The 22,074-nt window shown below is 44.3% G+C and overlaps 1 protein-coding gene across 1 annotated transcript in view; it reads left to right on the top strand.

Moving 5' to 3' along the window:
* Positions 1-21,712, top strand: part of LOC138185690 (uncharacterized) — a 56,296-nt gene extending 34,584 nt beyond the window's left edge. The window contains exons 4-7 of the mRNA XM_069124840.1: positions 9,236-9,424; positions 16,389-16,578; positions 16,948-17,240; positions 17,305-21,712. Of these exons, the coding sequence (XP_068980941.1) occupies positions 9,236-9,424; positions 16,389-16,578; positions 16,948-17,240; positions 17,305-17,856 (1,224 nt within the window). The 3' untranslated portion in view covers positions 17,857-21,712. The remainder of the gene's footprint in view (positions 1-9,235; positions 9,425-16,388; positions 16,579-16,947; positions 17,241-17,304) is intronic.
* The last annotated feature ends 362 nt before the right edge of the window (positions 21,713-22,074 follow it).

Here is a 22,074-nt window from a genome sequence, read left to right on the forward strand (position 1 = left end):
GTATCAAACATGGAAGAAATTAAACCACTTAAGTCGCGATTGAACGAATCCAGACCGTCAAACTCGCGTTCTGAAATAAAATAGCGCGTCCTGATTTTAAGTTGGATATCAAAACATGTCAAGCATTTGCGTAACTTTTAATGGAATTAACTGGAACGTGCGTCGGGATATGCGGCGCTTTCGAATCGTATTTAAGATTCCGAGCGGAACGTCGCGAGCGCAGGATGCAGAAACGTGTCGCGAAACAAGGAAATTCCCAAATGATAGCGGGTGTATTAACACGCCGCACCGTCTCTGTAGATGCGTTTGATCAGACGCTGGAAAATTCCAGTCGAGCCACTTTGACGAAAACAAGCGAAACTTTGAATATCGCGAGCTCGATCTCGACGAATCTTGGAAATTGGAATCGACCGCGTAGTAGGTAAATAATAACTGAAAAATTTCTCGAACAACGAAATTGTTTGTTAATTCGTTGGTAAAACAAGCCATCGGGCTCTTGTAGGATCGTGTTGCAATCGCGTTAACGCGTGGTATTTTCGCGAGAATCGCGAAACTATCGACTGACCGAATGCATATTTTTAAGCGGCTGGCGTAAACGCCATTAGATCGCGTCACGATCTATGACTCAATTCCTCTCGACTCCTCTTGACTCAGCCCAGTCTGTCTGTGCTAGGCACGACCTTCACAGTGTCACTAACCTATGTTACCGCGCAACTGGCCAACCAGACCCGTCTAATGCGTTCCCATCCACTGGAAGAACGCTTTGGACACGTTAATTCTTGATGTATTCCTAACACATCAGTGCCAGACTTCCGCTTGGCATCTCTTAGCCTTGAACTAGCATCGGGAACCTTGAGACCGTCTACGTGGGTTAGAAGCCACTTGTCCTATGAATAGACGTCGCGTACTGCCAGAATCTGCAGGCTGGAATGCGAACGAAAATATCGTTTCTCTACCGTACTTTTAAATCCAATGATGATTCTACTGTGAAAAATTTTATTTTTTTTTCCTCTCATCATTATTTATAGACGCAACAATGCTCGATTATAGATCACTATATTTAAAAAGGCTATTGGTAGGGAAACACGATGAGTCACATTTCGCTCCTTTCATAAAAGAGTAATTTTTAAATCCACTACGTCGTCAAGGCAATTCCACGTGAGAATTATTTTCGCGTTTAATTTTCAGACTAAGTATCGTGTTTTCCTCGTCCACTCGAACGTTCGATCAAATTCGGTTTTATATCGAATTGTTGTATGCGAATAAAATATTCTTTGCATTGCAGTTCGAATCGTCTATTCTATTCGTTAACGTAGCGTTACATACTTCATAAAACAGTGGATTTTCCCCGTTGAGAAGATGAGTAATGTTTGAATTATGACTGAGTTGTCAGAGTATGTTAGCTTCCTAGAAATCACTATTAACTGATAACAAATATGTTTTCGAGCATTCCTATTCTTCGTTCTAACTTTCGATCACGAAATATTCGTTTGCCGCTTTTCCCAGTACTTAGTATTCGATATTCGCGTATTCCTTGTTTTGAAATGATCATCTTACGACGTCGATGAGATAACGAGAATCGCTCGCGACACTACAGAGACCGAGTCAATTGATTAATTAAAATTCTTGAAAGTTTTCTCGTACAAGATTCTCGTAATCTGGAACGATAAAAAGAATTACCAGATTCGAGAGGAATTCGAATGGCTGTCTACGATAGTTTCGAAGCTGCGTCGCGAATTTTTTAACCGAGCCGAACGAGAGCCATTTGCAACGGACGTTAGTCGGGGTCTGTGACCAGCGGTCAACGACGAGGATTAGACTCAAGGCCGAATTAGAGCGACCGTATATAGTCAGGCTGTGACGTATTCGAACGAAAACCTGAGATATCGTAACAACGTACGGTGTTTTAAAACGGACGTCGAACCGCGAAAAAGTTACCGCACGCTAACATCGTCTGACGCTTAATTATCGAAGTTAGTAAATTTATTTTTTGAGATAGAATCTGTCTGTATAGCCGATAGATATTTTGCGCATAAAACATAGCATAGTAACTGTAATAGTTAAATCGACAGTCGAATGGTAAATAGCTCGTATATAGCAGCGTCACATCCTAGCAACGCTGTAAAATTATTTTTATTCGCCTTTTAGCTTGAATTTCTTCATCGATATGCAGCAGGTCTACAATCGCCGTGACGATCTGCGAACGATCGATGGATCGATCGATGGGTAGTTGCGTAACAAGAAACCGCAAGATTTCTGAATACTCGAAAGCACGATGTTTACAGCCTACGCGATCGTGTTTATCGCGTGACTTCATTCACCCGTCGAATGCCTGTCTCGACTATTTTCATTCTTCGAACTGGCGAGCTGTTGAACGTCGCGAGAGCGTGCATACGCGTGAAACACGAAATAGCTTGGGTGGTCTGGCGAGAACGGCGTTAAAAGAAATCGCAGCGAAATAAGTTGCAACTTCTCGAACGTCTCGATTCTTTAGAATTTGGCGAATCAAAGGGAACAAGTAATTCGAACAAGATTTCGTCTTTCGTCTACGGGGAATACCTTTTCGACCGATTTCTCAGTTCTTGGAAGCATCGTTGAATGACTCTTTCGCGAGGCATGTGGAAAAAAAGTCGAGTACGTTGATTCTATAGAATCTGCAGAGTCAAAGGAACGCGTAACATGGATTTTTTTAACGTTTCGTACATTGTCTACGAATGATACATTTTTCGTGAATGTCTCAATGGGACGCCATTGAGTAATTTCAATGTGAGATACGTGGCAAAAAATCGCACGCGGACCAAGCTGCGAAAGATGGTAGTCTGGCTCGCGCGACTCGCCGATTCGCGGCAAAGGTGAAAGGCCTGGTATATGGGACACCGGCTGGCCAGAACTCGTCTACGTGGTATCCTTTTCTTGACGGTACGTCTACAGGACGTACTGGAAGGGAGAGGATCGCAAGACGAGGGGCTCGGGGAGTGATTTTAGCCGTACCTTTTATGGGGAAGGCGAACGACCACCGAGAAATCGGAACGCGAATCGCTGGACTATGCTCTTCTTTCGACTCGCTTGTTCGAATACTTTCTAACAAAGATGGGATGAGATCGCGATCGCTTGTCCTCAATTCGATGGAACTCCATTCTCCGCGATTCAACGCTGTATCTTCGTAGGAGGATGTTTGGAAACGTGATTTTCGTCTCGCGATCTAAGTGATCTAAACATCCAGCGATAACCATCGCGTAACTCGTACAGTACGTAGATATTTTATACGTACTTGAAAAATAGCCGGTGTCGTATAAAAATGATTTTTATGTACATATATAAATCGAAACTTGCGATATCGAACGCCTTGTAGCAGATAATACTTTCGGAGTGTTTAGACTTAAAATGGACGCTTTTATGACATTCGTGTGCTGTCTGTAAAATATAAGCAACGTCTGGTTGCAAAGAAACGCATAGGGAAAGTATTTAAAAAATGTTTAAAAAGAATGTTCGAGAGAAGCGCTCGACGAAGGAACTATAAAAACGTAGCGGAGCAATGTCAAGGAAAATATTTGAAAAACACATTTAAACAAACACGAAGGATATAACTACGAGAAACCGAGCAAAAATTCTAGGAACGCTATTCACCGACGGTCGTCCGGTTAATTGAAATTGGTTCGATTCTACCAGCGGAAAGATCGCCAGAAGGCGTGGAGAACATTTAGCGAGCATTCCAATCGAACTGGTCGCGGGAGAGCGTGGTCGGGAGTGGCGGTCGATCGCTTCCTCGTTCTGCCGGTCTCGAGGAGAATCGAGCCGAGAGCACAGCGCCGACTAGTTTGTCGGGCGAGCCGTTTAGCATCCATGTAAAAAAGATTCCCGATGATGCCCGGACATCGTTACTAAGCCGTCGCTACGCCGGTGTGAGCGATCTAACAGAAAAGGAACGGGAGAAACGCACCGTAGGAGCAATGCCCCTTGGGTCAGGGTCAGTACCCTTTGGCACAAGCCACTCGAACCGCAGCCACGCACGTTCACGCACACGCGCTTCAAACTCGCGCCTGCACACGCACACGCACACCTGTGTAGTGCTGCCTTTCGGTACCGATAACTAAATCCATCCTAACAGACGAACTCGTCGACACGCGATTTCTGTGGTAATTCGCCGATTTCGTTCCGAGTCCTTTTCAACGTACGCGACGAATTCAATGCAACGCATTAAACGCAGCGAATTCAATGCAACCAATCCACTGTCTCTTTTTTCCAGGACTAACGTTCGTCCGTTTACGTTCGGAACGTTCCACTTATGTTAGACGGTTAACCGACCGATCACCGAAGCGGTCTTGTTATGCAAAGAAGTGCGCCTAGGTTTCGTTTCTCATTCGGCCAGCTGTAGAGGCGGCCGACGCGATCTGAAATTGTAATCGTAACGTGTCGTCGTGCTGTTCTGGATTACCGTTTCCTACGGTCGGTCCCTTTGACCGGTGATATCGCGATTCAAAGCCTGCTAGACAAGCCACGCGTTCGCTTGAATGAAACAACCTTGGCCAACCACTCTAGGAATTTATGTCTATGTCTACGTCTAGCCTGTGTCTAGCCAAGCCGAGCGTGACTAGGAACTATCGTCTTTTCTATCGTTCTTCTCGAGGTCGTTGTCTGGAACTCGTATACGCGCGTGAAAGTATTCGAGGTTTGTGTACGTCGTGAACCACGTAACGTACGTCGTGTACGAGCGTGAATCGAGATTTTTTATCCTTGCTGGCTTTCGTTAGAGGCGCGATGGCGTTAGTTAACGTGGACGTAACATGGAAAGATGAAGCAAAGTGCGAACGACACTGGATAACGAGTCGATAAAGTATGCGAATCGTTATAGACTATCTATCTATCTATCATTTTCAATTTTATAACAGTTCGGTTTACGCTCAGGATTAATTATTATCGGATCGACAATTACTGCAATTCGATACAACTCGACATCTATTACATAATTATGATTTAAATCTAATTCCGGTATCGCTGAACAAGCCCTGTGTATCCTCGCTTGGCGTAACGCTGTCCGAATCGATAATCGTTTGATCGCAATTAAATCGGAGACGAAGGAGTTGGCAGCGAAATTTTATACGGTGTTACGTAAATCTGCCTGATTATCGATCCGACCAATCGCATCCGCGATGAATGAAATCCGTTTCTTTAGTTTTCAAACGTTGTATAACGAGCTAACGATCCCTCGTATCTTTTACCAGCAATTTTATTATTCTTATTATTCATTTAATAACGCACGAGATCGAAACTTTTTAGTATACAAAGTATTACGATTAGACGTGGCTGGAACTATTGCAAACGCAAGAGGGCACGCTGCTGTGTCACTCTTAGGCTCTGTGAACTTTCAATAGCGAAATATAGCTACGAATGATCGGCAAACGGAACGAGCAAGCGACAGTAAAAGAAGAATAAAATGGAAAGTATTCGTCTAAGATAAGAGGTCCGGATGCTGGTGAAATTACGATACTCGTATCATTTCATTATCCTGCACCCTAAAGGGATATCCATCCCATTAATCGGGTAAACGAATAAAGCTGGTATCTCGTCCGCATACCGGGGATTTCAGGTTGATAACTATCCGATAGCAATTAAAACGAAAAGCTAAGATCGGCTGCGAACTAACAGCTCTGTCGGAATGAAACGTGTAATCAGGTTTAATCACATTAATCCACGAGCCCCGGTACGCGGTGGCAATTAAGATGATACGTACCCGGTTCGAAGCGGTTCCCTTCTCTCGTCGAGTTCCCCGAAGTCGATTCGCCAGCAGCGGAGCTTGCGACTCCCGCGAATAAGGGCCAGGTAATGGTCAAAAATCGATACGCGTGTCGATAAAATTGTAGCGAAAATTTCCGGTAAATTACTGGTTGTCGGGCTACTTTCTTACAAGAGCAGTTTCTTCGTAATCACCGCTGCGTATCCGGCTCATAGGCGCTAACTTTCTTACGCTAACTGCGTGGACGTCGACCAGACAGATGGCCCGGTTCTCCATCGAGGCAATTAGGGAGGTAGCGGTTGCTTGTAACGAGGAATCTTCCCCACTCTTGGTGCTTTCGATCTTTACAAAATCGCGTTGATTCTCTACGGAGGCCGACGGCAGATCATGATCTACCTCCTCCTTCTCGCGATCCTCTTTGCCCTCGTTCCGATAGCTACGCGACACCGCTTCGAGAGTGTGTCGAGCTTTCCAACCTCGAGCACCGTGTTATCTTGCGACGCACCTTTTGAATACCAAGACTCATCTTGCAGTGCAGTACACTCGATCTACCAATTATTTAAATGAAAAGACCACTTTCGTGGATACTGGGTTATACTCTCTGGAACGTTGTCTCGTTCCGAATTCGAGAATTCGCACCGATCGATGAACGTTGTTCCTTGCGATGTTCCACGAACTATATCGGTATGTATTCCGAGCGAGACTTGTGTAAAGAACGATAGAGGAACGAGATAAGAATTTCCAGGCAAACGTACCTACACGCCTTGTTCCCATCACGCGACGCGATTTCTATGAATATTTCCGGAAGAGCCGAGTCGATGCTCTAGAAATTGACAATTCTCACGGTTGGCTACTTTTGAAGATGGAATAATGGTAATTTATCGGACAGTTTTTATCTTCTGATTGTAAATCTCCTTTGCAATTAGGTTATACCAAACACCTCTTAGACATCGGTACGATAGCGACATCGGGGAAGTCTACAAAAATGTTTACGTTCGTTTCCTGTGGTCTTCGATCACGTTTATCATTTGATTAATCAATAACGTCTTAAAGCACCAAGTACTTGCGTACACGACATCGATGGTGAAAGGGCTAATTAGTTGACCATCCTCCTTAATTAGTTGCAATCCTCTTCCAACCTCTTCTTTTTCAGCTTTTTTCTTGTTTCTGTCGAGCACTCCTAGCGACAGAAAGTATTTCTGTTTCGTTGGAACCAAAATGGTAATTCGTTTAGAAGAGAGATACGAAGCAGATATCTGCTTGACAGATTCGGTCTCCGTAAGCGTCGTAATCGGAATAAAGGAGTAGTTAAGAGCGGACTGAGAGGCCGGAAATAATTTCCCTCTCGATGTCGTCCCTTTAACGAACCCTCGAACGTGCCCCGGCGTTCACCCTTTCTAAATCAGTGACGATCATCGAGAGGCGAACGAGGCAATGAACCAATCAGGCCTTCGATCGGGAGGGTTGAGAATGGGGTCGCACCCTGCTACGCCGCTTGGCAAGACTACCGTCCTGAAGACAAAGAACCGCTCGGGACGCGAGATGCACCGTATAGCATATCCGCTTTTGGAAAACAGGATGTTTCGATCGAAATATTTCTTGGGAAATTGTCAGAGGATGTGCACTTTGTGGGAAATCAATCGAGAGACTCTCCGCATAAAAGAAACATGTACAGTTCCGTGCGAAAGTATTAGTCGAATTCTTTTGGAAATATATCGTACGTATTATAGGGAACATTTCAAATTATACTCACATAATCGTGCCACATAACAATGCGATAGAGTGGAATTTCGAAATATTTTATATGACACACACAATATGCACATAAAACGATAAGTGATCAAATACTTGCTTGAGCGACTATACATCTCCTGTGTCGAGTTTAAGTATAATATTAAATTTTTATCGATACGCCGGCTGCGCGGTTTCCTCACATTTTCTATGCATGGTCGCAACCCGCGGGAATATCGCGGTAGATAAAACGCTCTCGATGCCTCTAACCGGACGAAACGTCGTCATGGAAGTCTATGGGAAAACGAAGACGACAAAAGGTTGTTCGTAAAGGGAATATAAGTGATTGCGTTACATCGGTTAGAATGTCGCAGAGATGAGAAAAATCTGCTGACAGTAGATTTTTCTTGCGACGTTGTAAAGACGAGAAAAGAAGAGAATTTTCACTTGTAAAACGACACTCCTCCAATAGTATTTGCCCTTTACGGAAAGATTATTCGCGATAAGCGCTCCTCGTTAAGCTTGATCCGTCGATAACGCGATCGACAGTTCTGCAACGAAGCCGTTGAATGTTTCGCGTGCCTTCTGATATTTCATTCTCCGGTTATCTGTTCTTATCGGGCGTCGTACTTGTCGCGTCACCCAACGCCCATTACCGGCTATCCTCGGCGAACACCTCGCTAGAGTCGAATAGAAATAAAATCGTAAAAGAACAGACGTTGCTCGATGAATCTCCCTTTTCTCGATTCGTTAGGGAAGCGAGTGATGGATTTCTGCTTGGAGGGACGCCTAAGGAAACGAACGCGGGGTAACTGCGGCCCGGGTGTCCCGTTTCGCTGTCAATTTCCTTGACAGATAACTGCTCTTCCGTTATTCGGGATCAGCCCGGGAATTGTGGCTCGATGAAACCGGAGGCTGTGCGTATGCATCCATCAACTAGGGTGACGAACGTACATTCGTGTCTAGAAGCCGATAGAATGTCGCAGATGTTGACCCACTTTTACATTTCCAGCTGTAGAAAAATTCTCCAGCCTGGAAAGAAGCGACGCGATGGCGAAAATCGAAGTCTCGCGGTTTCAAAGTAGGATTAACGCCTCGAGCAACGGGTTGCTTAGCCGAGCAAAGCTCGTAAATCCAGCGTAGATTCGGTGAATTAGCTAACCGCGCCGCTGTAAATTCTCAGATTAAAAACTTTTAATCGGACTCTGACTGAAGCACGGTCCGTAAACCTTGCTACTTTGCAACCGTACTCCCACGCGATTACGTGTTCGCAGAAAGCACCAACTCGATCGACCGGTTTTGTTGCTTTATATGATTTAACGACAGATGTACGAAGAACAGATCGATCCTAAAAGAATCGATTTTTGACTTAATATATGCATAACGATAGGTACGTATATAGTAGAATTTTTATCTCGTCGATGATAGAACCGTGACAGTTGCATTTTTTCACAGTACGGTCGTACTTCTCTCATTTACTATCATAACGTTACGTGAATTTACTGACAGAATTTCATTTATTCGAACGAAATTAACGTCCGACTAATTGAACTTTCGCTGGTGAATTCACCTGTCTGAACGTAAGCACCTATTACGTGAACGAAAAACAATAGACAGTGGGAGGGGGGAGGGGGGAAATTGACGCTCCCCTACTATATGAAATCCAATTATATAAACTGTTTGTCCGGTGACAAGTTCAGATAAATGGAGTTCCACCGTACAGAGACTACGGGGAGCAGATATCTCAGCTTCTTTTTCTTTTGGTTTCAGCTGGTGAACGGCCTCGACAGACCCAGGTACATTTGCGAGACCGAGGTCATGGAGGAAGTAAACGTGGCCAGCGCCACTCCGGTGGAGTACACTCCTCCGGGGAATCATACCAATAAAAATGCCAACGGGAACATCATCACTCTCACCCTCAAGAATAATCATCTTATCGTGGAGACGGAGGAGCGAGCAGTGAGTATATTAGAGATCATCAACGACAGTATTGCAAATATTATGTCAGAGTGTTACGTGTTATCGTATTTCGGAGAATACTGGTCGATTCGCGGGATTCTGTCGACGTTAATGTTCCATCGATCCAAATTATTTCGCGGTTGAAATACATGGGCGGGGGGGTTTCCATTTTGTTGACGGATAAAGGATTTCTTCCGCTGATCCAATTACACGCAATTCATTGATAATTGGAAGGTTGCATCATTAGCGATCCGCACGGCAGAATAGACAAAACCAATTGCAAGGTGCATTTGATGGTTCGTGTAATAATGGAAATGTATGTTAATCCTCGTGGAAGGTGAAGCTGATCGAAACTAGGGACAAAAGGCCTGTTAATTAATTTTGCAAGAGAAACAAAATACGGTAAGATTTCGATTTTCCGAACAATATCGCGTAGCAAAAGAATATGAATACGTATTTTAAATATACCCCAGGTTTTTTTACTGACTATTAATTAAATATCCTGTAATTTTTGTGTAGATTTTAACTAATAACTGCAGTCGAGTCTCATTACGGTCTTAATGAAATTTTAAAACATGTATCGTATTACATTTTTGTGAACCTGCACATGTAACAATGTGCAACACGTTATTATATTTCATGCAGTTACAGTTTCGTACGAAAGATGACAACGTTTCGTTTGATTACTCGAGTCTTTTAGGATTAATTGATTCAGCAAATCGAGGTCATAGTATTAATTTGTAAAAATCGATGAACGATGGTTTGTTCAAGGAGCTTCCGCAACAAAACCTGGTAGTCGGTGTCTGAAATGCTTCTCCGGAGAATCTAACGAACATCGATTGATCCCTTTACAGCTGGCTGTTGCAGAACTCGGTCGATCTTCGAAGATACGAGGAAACAAAGGTTTTCGATTCGTCTGCTGGTAACGTGTAAAGTCTTTGGAACCGAGTAATCGGCATCCCATGTACAATAAAGGCGCAACAGGTGCGGAAAGGTGGACAAATTGACAAATTGACATGTCGGCCGGAGAAAACCAGCCGATAGCTCGTTGCCTTAAACTAATTGACCCGATCGCCGAGCACGCGTGTGTTCGTTTCTATCAAGATTCGCGAATTCGTATCTTTTATCTCGTAATAAAAACATCGAGCGATCCGCGATTCGTGCGAATCGATCAGTGTACAGTACGTTGGTTTATCGCATTTTTCTGTGTCGTACCCACGCGACGTAAAGCGCTAACGGTTAACCGAATGCCGGATCAATGCCATACAGGATTAATACTTCTCTTTGTTCGAGCGAGTCGGCCACGACATCGTGAAATCGATCCGCCAGCCGGAGATTCGCGCAGCTGGGTCAGCCGGTGGCTCCTCTTTGACAGGGATAACAGGCTCGCAATTATCGGGATTCGTACGGCCCTGTAAGGTCGAAGGTTACCAGGCAATTTCGCCTCCGCCTATCGTCCTACTTACCGGCTCAGACTTATCCGTGGAAACTCATCTTGCCAGGGATTCGCCAAATCCGCTGGGTCAGAGCTTCGACTATCTTTACTCCCCTTACCTGGATATCGGTGTAATTTCATCGAAACACCGTTTGCGAGATACACGTAATCCCAGCTGGATATTTACAGGATGACCAGTTGCGAATCAGTTTCATTTTGAAAGTATTTCATCTCGTGGATCGAAGCGAAATGAATCGGAGAAGTGTCGTCGGTGTCGACGTCGATGGACAAATTTTTTCCGACGTTCAGTTCTGTCCTTTCTTCTCGATTCCCTGTCCGTGGTCGTCTTTAGGTCGTAACCCTCTTTCTTTCTCCTAGACGGCACGAATATACGAGCAAAGTGCGCGCGACCTAAGCCGTCGAAAGCGATCGAACAACGAAAGGGCGTGGATCCGAATCTGTGGATCTCATGATCGAATCCCTAAATCCGTGATAAGTCTTTTCGTAACATGCACACGGACAGCAAGTCCGTTAATCGACAGATAAACGAAATTAACTCGCCGAGACTGGGGACATGTACCTACATGAGAGCCGAATGTTCGTGCTTCCGCGACGATAAAAAGATACGATCGTACGGTATCGGCGAAAAGAGTAGGGAGATTATCACTGCGGATACTTCAATGGTATTATCGACGATAAACCGGTGAAACGTTTCGTTTTCACTCGGCGAATGCAGGGGTCAGAAATCTGATCCTCTGACAAACAAGTTAGAAGGAAAGACTTTTTGGGGTTGGCTCGTGACGTCGCGGTAGGAACGAGACGTCTATTGTCAGACTAAGGCAGTAAGAATCGATACGTTGCCAACAATATCAGCTTTACGTTCGACAAAGCAGCAGCTACTTTGAGAAAAAACACCGGATAGACCAAACAAACGAAGAAACAGACAGATCCGTTGTGCTGTTGGTTATTTCAGCCACGACAAGCGCCTTAGCGCACTTCCTCTTTAAAGGAATGTAAAAACCATGCGATGCGTTTGTTCGTGGATCGGGACAAATAGAAGGGGGACAGGAAACGAAAAAGGGTTCAAGGGGTGGATGCTCGGGATACTTGGACGTAATACTTGGCCTGGCGCCAAGTCGCGGTGTTCACCCTCGGTCGCGTGGAATACCCTCAGAATTCGAGAAATACTCACACTATCGAGGCTACGAGTGCCGTGTCTTTGGATTGAAGCGCGTTTTCGAAGGCCATCCAGTTCGTTGACTTCTTTCGCATTATATCGGATGTCACCTCGCCGAATGGAGCGATGCGATTGACCTTTTAAAATATCACATATTTTGTTGCCTCGAAAATATTATTGAAATATTTTATTCTATTTATTTCTCATAGGTAGAAACTGTAGTATAAGAGGGGAAGAAGGGGCACAGATAAATTTTATTACAACACGCAAACTAACGGTGAATTATTAATTAGAAGCAACGCTTAATATCTTTTCGTGAATCACGTATTAATTTCTAATTAAAATATGTTTCTTGTGGCATAAATAAACGGGTTCCCCGATACCTCTGAACGACAGTGTATATCAGTGTATATCAAGAAATATGACGTCAATGATCTTTCGTGGAGTACAAAAATATATAGATACTGCACAGTCGATTTACCAACGAACTCGTCTTCTTTAAATTTTTCTTTTTGATCTGGGTCAATCTATTCACAGAGTTGCGCGCAGTTTCCGCGTAAAAAGGAAACTCTTCGTTTTCTCGAGCCATCTAAGAACTAAATGCATCCTTAAAGAGGTGCACCGTGACCTGGCTTGCATCGTCGCCGAAGGTATTTGAACTTTAGTCGACAAATTAACTGTCGCGTACGTACGTTAGCGTATACCTCGTTGAATCGTCCCGTTGTATTACCATCACGAGTCTACGGAGTTTCCACGAAGATGCAATTGCATCTAAAGTTTAGACGTATTCGAGACTCCTGATACATTGGACACCGGAATGTCTCCATTTGCTTTGCCATTACCATTTGCCCTGTTCAACGTTATGCTCGAAATGTTATTCAATTTCTTTCGTTAAACTCGATCGAAACTTTGCAATTAACACCGCGTCCTGCGATTGTTCCCGGCAACGTTCCCATCGTGCTTTCGTTTAATTCGTCGATTTTTAATTATTTCCCCTGACGAGAAAAATAATTAGTTTCAATTAACGCCGCTCGCGTTGATCTCGCTCGAGAGATATAAAAAAATTTGGGTTATAAAAGGTTATTAACTAGCAGCCGATGTATAAATAGCAGGTAGAAGGGACACGAACTACGCGTCATCCGTTTAGTAGAGCATCCGGGATCAGTAACGCGTGATCGGTAATCTCGCACCCTATTATGCATCGATTAATTTATTACGTGGAAGATTAAATTCTCGGTGAAGCGTTCCCCTTGTGATCTCAATACATATTTATACGTGCAACATCGTAATGAAATAATATCGTCGATGATATACTTCCACTAGTCTGACGCCTTTAGCTTCCTCGTTAAAAACATATTCGCCGCTGAATTTCCATTTCAATTTGCAACTGCGTGTCCTCCGTTCTCTTTCGGGATAAACAAGAAGTTTGCGTGAACGCTGGATGGATCGTAAAATACGATCTTTAATAATCGTGGCAAAGCGAAACCAGAGTTGTACTAGGTCGGGAACTTACGGTGACAGAGCGTAAGTTACCCTCGAGTCCTCGCCAGTGTTCGCGAGTTACTCGGAAGCGGAAGCGTGCAAATCCCTGAATTATGGCTGTTTCTAGCCACTTCGCTTTTCGAAAACGGCCCTAGCTGCTCGGAGTTCCACCTTTCTACCTGAGATTTCGAGAGATCCTTTTAAAGTAGAACGAATGGCGACGTCGTTCCATTTTCCTTTTCACGTGGCACGCCCCTCCTTGTTCTCAAACACGTCCCTCCTATACAAGGTGTGCCACTAAATACAGTGCGATCAGCAGCAAGATTCTACGGAAAGGAACAAATCGAGAGCACGAAATATATTTGTTTCGTGCTTTCCTCTCGATCAAATCGAATTTGGAAATCTGTTTGTGTAAACTTGACCGATTACTGACTTTGTACGAGGAAATAAAAAGTCATTCTACGCAAGGAAATGATCGAAAAACGTAGAATAAAATGTCCCCTTTAAGACCTCGTTTCGTACGAATGCTCTATATAAACGAAACCACGAACAAAATTTATGTAGCAACCGATAATAAAGAACATGTTCGCGGTAAACGTTCTGTAATTTTTATATAGCACGTATATCGTCAAATCGCTTGAAAGTTGACCGATATCATCATGACGATCGACGTTTCGTTGTAGTACTAATGAAATTTCACGATATTTCATATGAAAGTTCCTTGTGGTAAGCGTTGAAAACATTTCGCAGACTACTGCACATGTCTTCCTAATTCCTCCCTCGGCGGATCCTTAGGATTCCAGTACTTACTGTCACGCGTCATCGGAAAACCTACGTGGCGTCTCTGGTGGACGATTCGTTGGTCGATCCGTCGCGTAGGATCTGAGCTGACGGAGTCGATTTCTGAAGCGAGTCACCACTTTGCCGAGGGCTGGTGAAAAACTACGTGATTCGGGACCCGGTTATACGATGCCTCTGGGAGCAAGTTTCGTCGAGGAATCGAGAAATAGAAGCCACTTTGCGTCTCCTCTTACCCTTGCGCGACTCTTTGTCCTTTTCAAAGAGGTAGGACAAAGGTGTTATCGGTACGACCGATTCCTTCCTTTTGCTGAAACTCTCAGAAGTTTCTCGAAGAAGGCCCGCGAGGCAAATGCGACGCGATACGTGGCTAAAAGGCTCGCCGCTTTGGTTCGATGGAACCGCCCCCTCCACCTTTTAAATTAACCACCTCGAGATGACGGGTAACCGTAACTTCCTGATAGGGGACGTATCTGCCAGATTCCGGTTACTTTATAAGCCACGGAGCAGAATCTGGGTCAAACTTCGACATGCTTTACACACTTTTGGTTAATTAGAATTTATCACGCGTCGAAGTAATTCGTTGCCTAGGGATTCGGTAATTGGATCGCTCGGGTGAAACTTTAGACAGCGTAACCGCGAAATCAAAGGCGTCACGCGTCTCCAAATGGCAGCCCTGTTCTCAACGACACGAACCTACATAGAAAGCTTATCGATCGCGAACCATCGTCGATGGAATGGCTAAGGTTGTTGCGCGGATAGAACATTGTTTTCTTGGAATAGCTCGTAGGAATAAAACGATACGTTGCTCCTGTAACAATTTATGTATCGTAAAAGCAAAATCATATCAACGATAGCGTACTTTTTCGGTTACGACAGTTGGATAGTCGAAGGCGTATCGGCTAGCGAGAACAAAATGTGAAGTTTTCGATGTTGAGTTCGAAGATGCGTTTTCTCTCTGGCATTGCCGATAATTCGGAAGGCGTGAGCGACGTGCCCCGCGGGGAAACGTTGCTTGCGACGCCCAGAGTCGCGAACGAAACACAGAGAAATGCGTCGGGATAGGAGAGACTGGAAACAATAGGGAGAACTAATTCTGCGGTCCGTCGACTCGAGTAACTCCGATCGCGGTTGCTTTTATCCGCGGCCGACGGCCATGGTAGACTACGAGTAAACTAGAAACATCATCTAGGAAATTCATACGGTGGAAATTAATTTCCTAGTTCTGACGTGAATACGCTACGCTGCCTTTGTTGCATATCGGAATCATTCGTTTCGCTTGTCAACGGCGAGTTGCTTCACATTACTCAATTGTAATCGGAATCATAATTAATATCTCACATATGTATATTCAAATCGTTTGAGTCAATTCTTTCGCACAAAATGTCGGATAATTTGGATTCTGATATTGATCTGAATTTCGCGACGTCAGCGTAACGGCTCTCTTGCTTTCAGAATTATTGCAATATTTTAAAGTCGCTTATAGAAGGAAGGATTACGTTTGTCATAAATACTCGCGGATATGTTTACCACTATACGGCTATAAATACGTCAGTATGCATGGAACGCGAGCGTCAGCGGCTCGTGAGAAATCCCTTTATGGAATATCATATCTAAACGCAGATCGAGAGAACCGTTCAACGTGTTCTTATTTTTGGCAGTTCGTTTCTTTGTCGTCTTGAATAGATAACCGAAGTAAAGCAGCTGATGATGCATCGAGCTCGTAATTGCGGGGTGCTTTGAGCCGCATAGCCTGATCATGTTGCACCGTTGAAACGGCAGTAAAAGGTCGAGGTGAGATTGCGAAGCAGGCAAAACGAACCCCGCTAATGACACGATCATTCGTCAAACGATCTGGCCCCTTCCGCCCTTCCGTTTCACCCTACAAGCGAATTCAACGACCCTACCGTTGATTAATACTTCGCCGCGTATTTATTCCTCGTTTCTTTTTTTTTTTACGAGATAGGGCAATAAACGTTTTCTTTTCGCTGGCGTAGAAGCCGTATACGCCCGGTTTGATGAAAAAAGCCGCGGGAAGAAGTTAACGAAGCTCGCTCGTCTCCGCGTTTTAGGTGACGGTGGAGGATAATAAAAATCGCAGGTACCAAGATAACGGCTGCTCGTTCGTTGTCGAAGTGCAACCCAGCTATCAGAACGAGGAAACCGAGACTAACAAAGGATCCACCGATGACATGACCGCCAGCGTTACCGATCAGCAGGCTCTGGTCCACAGAGAAGAAATTCCAGAAGATAAAGCGCCAGGTACGTTGCTTTCATAATACAACTATGTTATCGTACGAGATAAAGAAACGTACAGTCGCTGCAAAAAGTATTCGCACACCATTGTATCTATTATAAGTTATAACGGATGATGTTACGATTTATAACGTTTAAACGCTAATCGATTAAATCCAGATATATTAAATTTCGTATCATTTAGTGGTACGTACATTCGTACGACTACGAAAATTCAGTAGTGTAAAGATAGATCGGATGGAAAAGCGTTTCGCCGCAGAACATTAGGATATGTGCAAATATATTTTGTAGCCACTGTAGACAAAGAATGTTTAAAAAAGAAGAAAATTTTATAAAAAAAATATATTTAGTAAAAAGTATGCCTGTATGATGCAGGGTTCGAGAACGCAAGATTATTCGGTAGCACGAATACAGGATTGTCGCAGTCGGACCTCTCGATCTCTAGCCAGGGCTCGGTTAATCCCAGCTATCGTTATGGAAATCAAGTGGAATACGATGCGGGCCATCTGGGTTACCCGATGTACGGGGGTAGTTACGAGTCCGATACGTTATCTCGGAAACTCGAGGGAGGGTCGAAATGGGTGGAATTTGATAAGTCGCCGGACACCGAAAAGGCATTACTGAACGCGTCGAAAACGTCGAGTATGGAGAAGGATGCGGAGGAAAGCGTAAGTGACGATTTTAAGCGAGAAAAGGAAGATCGTGATGGAACATTGTGTTTCTTCCTTCCAGCCATCGATAACGGGAAAACAGAACAATCTGGACGTTTCCCAGGGTTCCGGAGGATCGATGGACCAGCAGGATTCAACGGATGCCAGTATTTCCACAGACACGGTTCGCTCGAATCCCAACCTCCAAGTGAATGGCGCCACCCCGAATAAACTGGAGATTATGGAGCAGAAAGCGCTGAGCAATGACTTTGGAAAATCAGAGATCAATAAACCCGTGATAACCGGAGCGTTGTTAAAAGACGACGTCCAAGAAGACACTTTTCAGGAACAGCAGCGGAAGCTGGGTAACGGCACCCTAACACCGGAGCACAAGGAAGGCAGGCCGAAGAATCAGAAGCCAGAAAGCTGCACCTTTGTGCCGAGTCATAAGCGCAGCGGAAGCATTCCACCGCGACTGATCGAGGAGACCCTGGAATTAGACCTGGAGCCCAAGAAGTCGTTGGACATTTACAGTCAGATCAAGACCAGCACTAAGAGCATACTCCCAGGATTAAGTCCAAAGTTTGAGCTTCTACAAAACGAAGTAAGTCCTATCGAAGAAAAAGAAAGTTAATGGAGATAATGGTGTGCAGCGCCTTTATCGTAAAACATCTCAAAGCATAACATCGAACCATCGAACGAGCATCGAGAGATGTCCATTGCCCATTCGAGGACCGTGGACAAATTAAGTCGAGTCTCGCGTCGAACGTGACGCGTTAAAGTCGAAGCTCGTCCGCGTGATAACCATTTTCTACAAAAATTTCCACGTCTAGAGAAATTTTCTTCCGAGTATTCGCACAGAGCCAAATCAAAACAACGGCTACGGGTGGTCGCGAATCTTATTTGGTATCAGAGAACAATGCTTCCACCCTCGTCGAGAACGATTTTTATTTAACGAAAAGTCCAACAGAAAGTCATTGTAGATATCTCATCAACGCCAAAACTCGCCGACGCCTCATTGGGGACGTTCCAGGAGATTTTAGACGAGGCTTTCAGAAAAGTATCACGGTATCAATGAGACAGCCGAGCCATCAGGTAGCCATCCCAGCTCGCTGTAGCAGTGCCGTTCGAAGAACTCATACCGCAGCAAAAAGAGGATCGGCTAGAGGCAGAGCGATAAAAAGATGTCGCGTCTGGGTTTGCCTACGATAAAATCATCGGGGGAGAAAATCGCGGCGACGGATCGATGAGGACTGGAGCACGGTGGAAGTTGATAGAGTGACCAGGGCAAATTGGTCGTATCCAAGGGAAACTGTGCTTCATAGGTCGCTACCGACAGAGGCGCTTGGAATTGACAATATATCCTAATGACTCTCCAGTTTCCAGCCCTTAACTCATCGCTCTCCCACCGGTCTTCCTCTCTCTCTCTCTCTTGTCCGTTTCCTTCTTCAATTCTCCCCCTCTGTTCTCTCCGCGCGCTCCATGAACCCTGCCCGCCCGTTAAATTTACCAAAGCGAGGATCTACGAACCGCGGAGAACAATCGTCGACTAACGAACTCGACGCGCCGCTGCGGATTCCGCGTCCGTGGCTCTGTGTGCGCGCCAACCGCAACCGCATCGGGTAATAGAGCACCGCAGTTGTCCGCGACGCATACTGAAAACAGTCGTCCGCTCGCCGCATCGTCGAGAAACGCGTTACACCTGGTGGAATTGTTTTTCTAAAAGGGTCCTTGTCTCGTATCGTCACGAGACAAAAAGCGTGTCGTTTGGTTAAAGAGATAATCAGGTTCAGAGCATGGGGGGCTATAGAGTTGGATAGAGAAACGAAAGGGGTGCGTTTCGATATTTAGAAACGTTGCTGCTTGACGTAATTGTCAAAGACAGAAAACCGTCCTGGGTGGCAGTGATTTGCTAAATACACGCCAGTTATGTCCCTCTTCCTGCGCCATCCGTCTGCCTGTCTGACCACGCACGACTTTCTCCCCTGCAGAGTCTCATCGCGCGGCTCGAAGCGTCGATAACCGAGTAAAGTTTTGAAAGCCTCCTCATCGACCCGATCGAGAGAATCTTCGAGGGAATTTCATGATATTCTAACGCGAGTACATGTACTCGAGAAGAGGACCGTATCACAGGACGAATACATATGTCGAATTTTGTAAACCATTCTAAGAGTTATACCGCCAGATTCCGTTGGACTAAAACAATTTTACAAACGAACCAGATTTGTTAAGAATTTTCTATTGTCCGAGAACATACGTACGAAATAGAAGATAATTAAGCATCGTAAGTGGAACGCTATTAAGTGTCCAGATTGGTAGATGTTAAGGTTTCGAGCGTGGTCTTCGAGTTTCGATCAAGTATCGTGTCTAAGAATTCTCTATCGGCATTTTGTATCGTAGTTTTTTAAGTTCAAAGAAAAGTTGAAAAGTATTATCGAGATGCGTGTGATTTATGGCCTTGAGTTAGCGGATGAGGGTTTTTTCTTTTTTAAATATTCCAAATACTTTCGATTATCCACGTAAAAGCGAGATTGAAAGTTAGAATTCGAAGATGGCAGGATTAAATTCTTATAAAACGTCGATATTGAAATTTCTAGACATTGGTACGTTTCGAATCTCGGGGACGATGGTCGTTTTAGTAGATCTTGTACGCAAGATTTTACTTGGAAGTAATCAGAACCAGTAAACGCTCCTAAGTACACTGTATCGGTAAATCATACTTACGTTAAACACGAGGTTCGCGACTCGAGGAAGTCGAAAAGAGGCTTAAAGATTAACGTTACGTGGATTCTAGTGCCAAAATAGTTCCTTAAGGTTTCTCGAGGGCAACTCGATGAACGTATGCCAAACGACTATACTCGATGATCTTATTATTACCTGTACGTTTCGAGCAAATGCTGCGTTACCAATATTTCAGATTTTATACGCTTCCGTTACATAGTGCGAACGTTGTTGTTAATATGGTGCTATTGCGTATGGATCTATGCGACGAGGATGTAGCTTGCTGATTTTCTCTTTAGTCATTGCGCTCCTACGTCCTCGTTTCTTCGTTCGTCGCGCCTCATTGGCACTCGCGCGCCACTACATTTCCGGTGAGAATCGACGTCCCCCTAAACTGTACTTTGAAAGTGAGAATTTTCGTCATTTTCGGAGGATACTACTTAATTAACACTCGACCAATTGCAACACTCCTACGTTCATATAATCGATATAATCGTACAATTGATATCGATATAGTATTCGTACTTCTTTCAAATAAAAATTAAAAGTCACAGGTCCAGAATCCGTGAACGAATATCACTTTGAAAAATGACGAAACTCTGTTTCTAAGATGCATCTGCGCTTCTTACACTTGAAGCCATTATCGAGCCCGAGCCGATAAACGCGAATAACACGAAACATCCCCTCATCGAAAAGTATTCACCGGTCCACGTAAGATAATAGTGTGTAGCACATATTTAGCGATTAAGTACCATAACTTAAAGGTTTAATCATACTCACACACGATCCCCGAACAGAATCGATTCGTTTCACGACTCATACGTACTCCTATGCCCGCCGAGTCTCTCTCGCTATTACATCGCTAACGAAGTAAGTCTAGTTTTCTGGTTTAGTGAATCTCGTGTGGCTGTTACTAGATGGTATTAGAGGTCTAACTGTGGACAACTATAAATTTTATATAAGACCTGAATGTCTCGCGTATTTCTAGAAATATTCACACCGCAAGTAGCTGGTCGCATAGCGGTTGATCGACCGATTATTTAGGTCGCCCTCGCGCCGATTTCGACCGCTCTAAAAGCGTCCTCTGTGTGTGTGTGTCTGTGTGTGAAAGATGGGTCGCGTCAAAGGGAAAACACGAATCTCCAAGGTATAGAAGGTATTGGACGCTTGAAAATCGACGCGAGGTCAAGTTTATAAGGAAAAATCCATTCTCCATTCTCCGTTCTTCGACGTAATGCTCTGATGTTCTATCGCATCGCGCATCATCATTTCGCAAGGATACTTTAGAGATAATTACTCGTAGAGACTCGTCAAGAAGTAATTATAAAGACTTAATTAACGATTAAGCGAGACGCGGATCTCCGAGATCCTGACACACAACCGTTCCATATGATCAATTAAAGTCGAATCGTAATAATTAAGCTGCGAATGATGACAGAGAGCAGTTAGCTAAAAAAAAAAAAGAAAAAAAAAGAAAAAAACACTTGGGCTTGGATGATATTGAGCTTTCGATTCATGAATTTTCAGTCCTTTCTCGTTCGTTTCCAGCACCGCTCCTATCTTCGTTTAATCCTCTGGCCCCTTCCTCGGGGGTGGATCGAAATAAAGTCCGAAAGGAACATTGTCCATCGTGCTGCATATTTGTACGCTGAAAACACATATGTAAGTCCTTTAGAACGAACGCGTGGACGGACATTCGTTTTCGCTAAAGTACCACATTGTATATGTCAATTTATTTTGCAAAATAAACCATTGGACACGAACCCTGAGTCATCGTGAGTTTGCGTGGCAAGTTGATTGATCGACCATTTCAGTTCAAGTATTTCCGTGCTTTATTTCAACAAATTTTGTTAAAGTGCAATTAATTCCACAGTTTCGTTCTATCGAAATACTACTCATTTGTCGAATTAATATTATGCACGATGTTTGTCCGCGATTAACCACAGAAGATAACACCGCGTCGGTAACCGATAAAAATCGATCGTAATGGGTGCGCATCCCCAAAGACAGTACGAACCATCGACCAACCTAGTAGCAGTTCTGCAGCCGAGGGTTGAACTGTTTTACTCGTTGCACCCTCGACGCTACGCGCCACCTATCGATGGAAAAGCTCGGGGGTTGAAAGCGAACG

Source organism: Bombus flavifrons, chromosome 12 (assembly GCF_040668555.2).
Source record: "Bombus flavifrons isolate JBK064 chromosome 12, iyBomFlav1_principal, whole genome shotgun sequence".
Lineage (NCBI taxonomy): Eukaryota > Metazoa > Arthropoda > Insecta > Hymenoptera > Apidae > Bombus > Bombus flavifrons.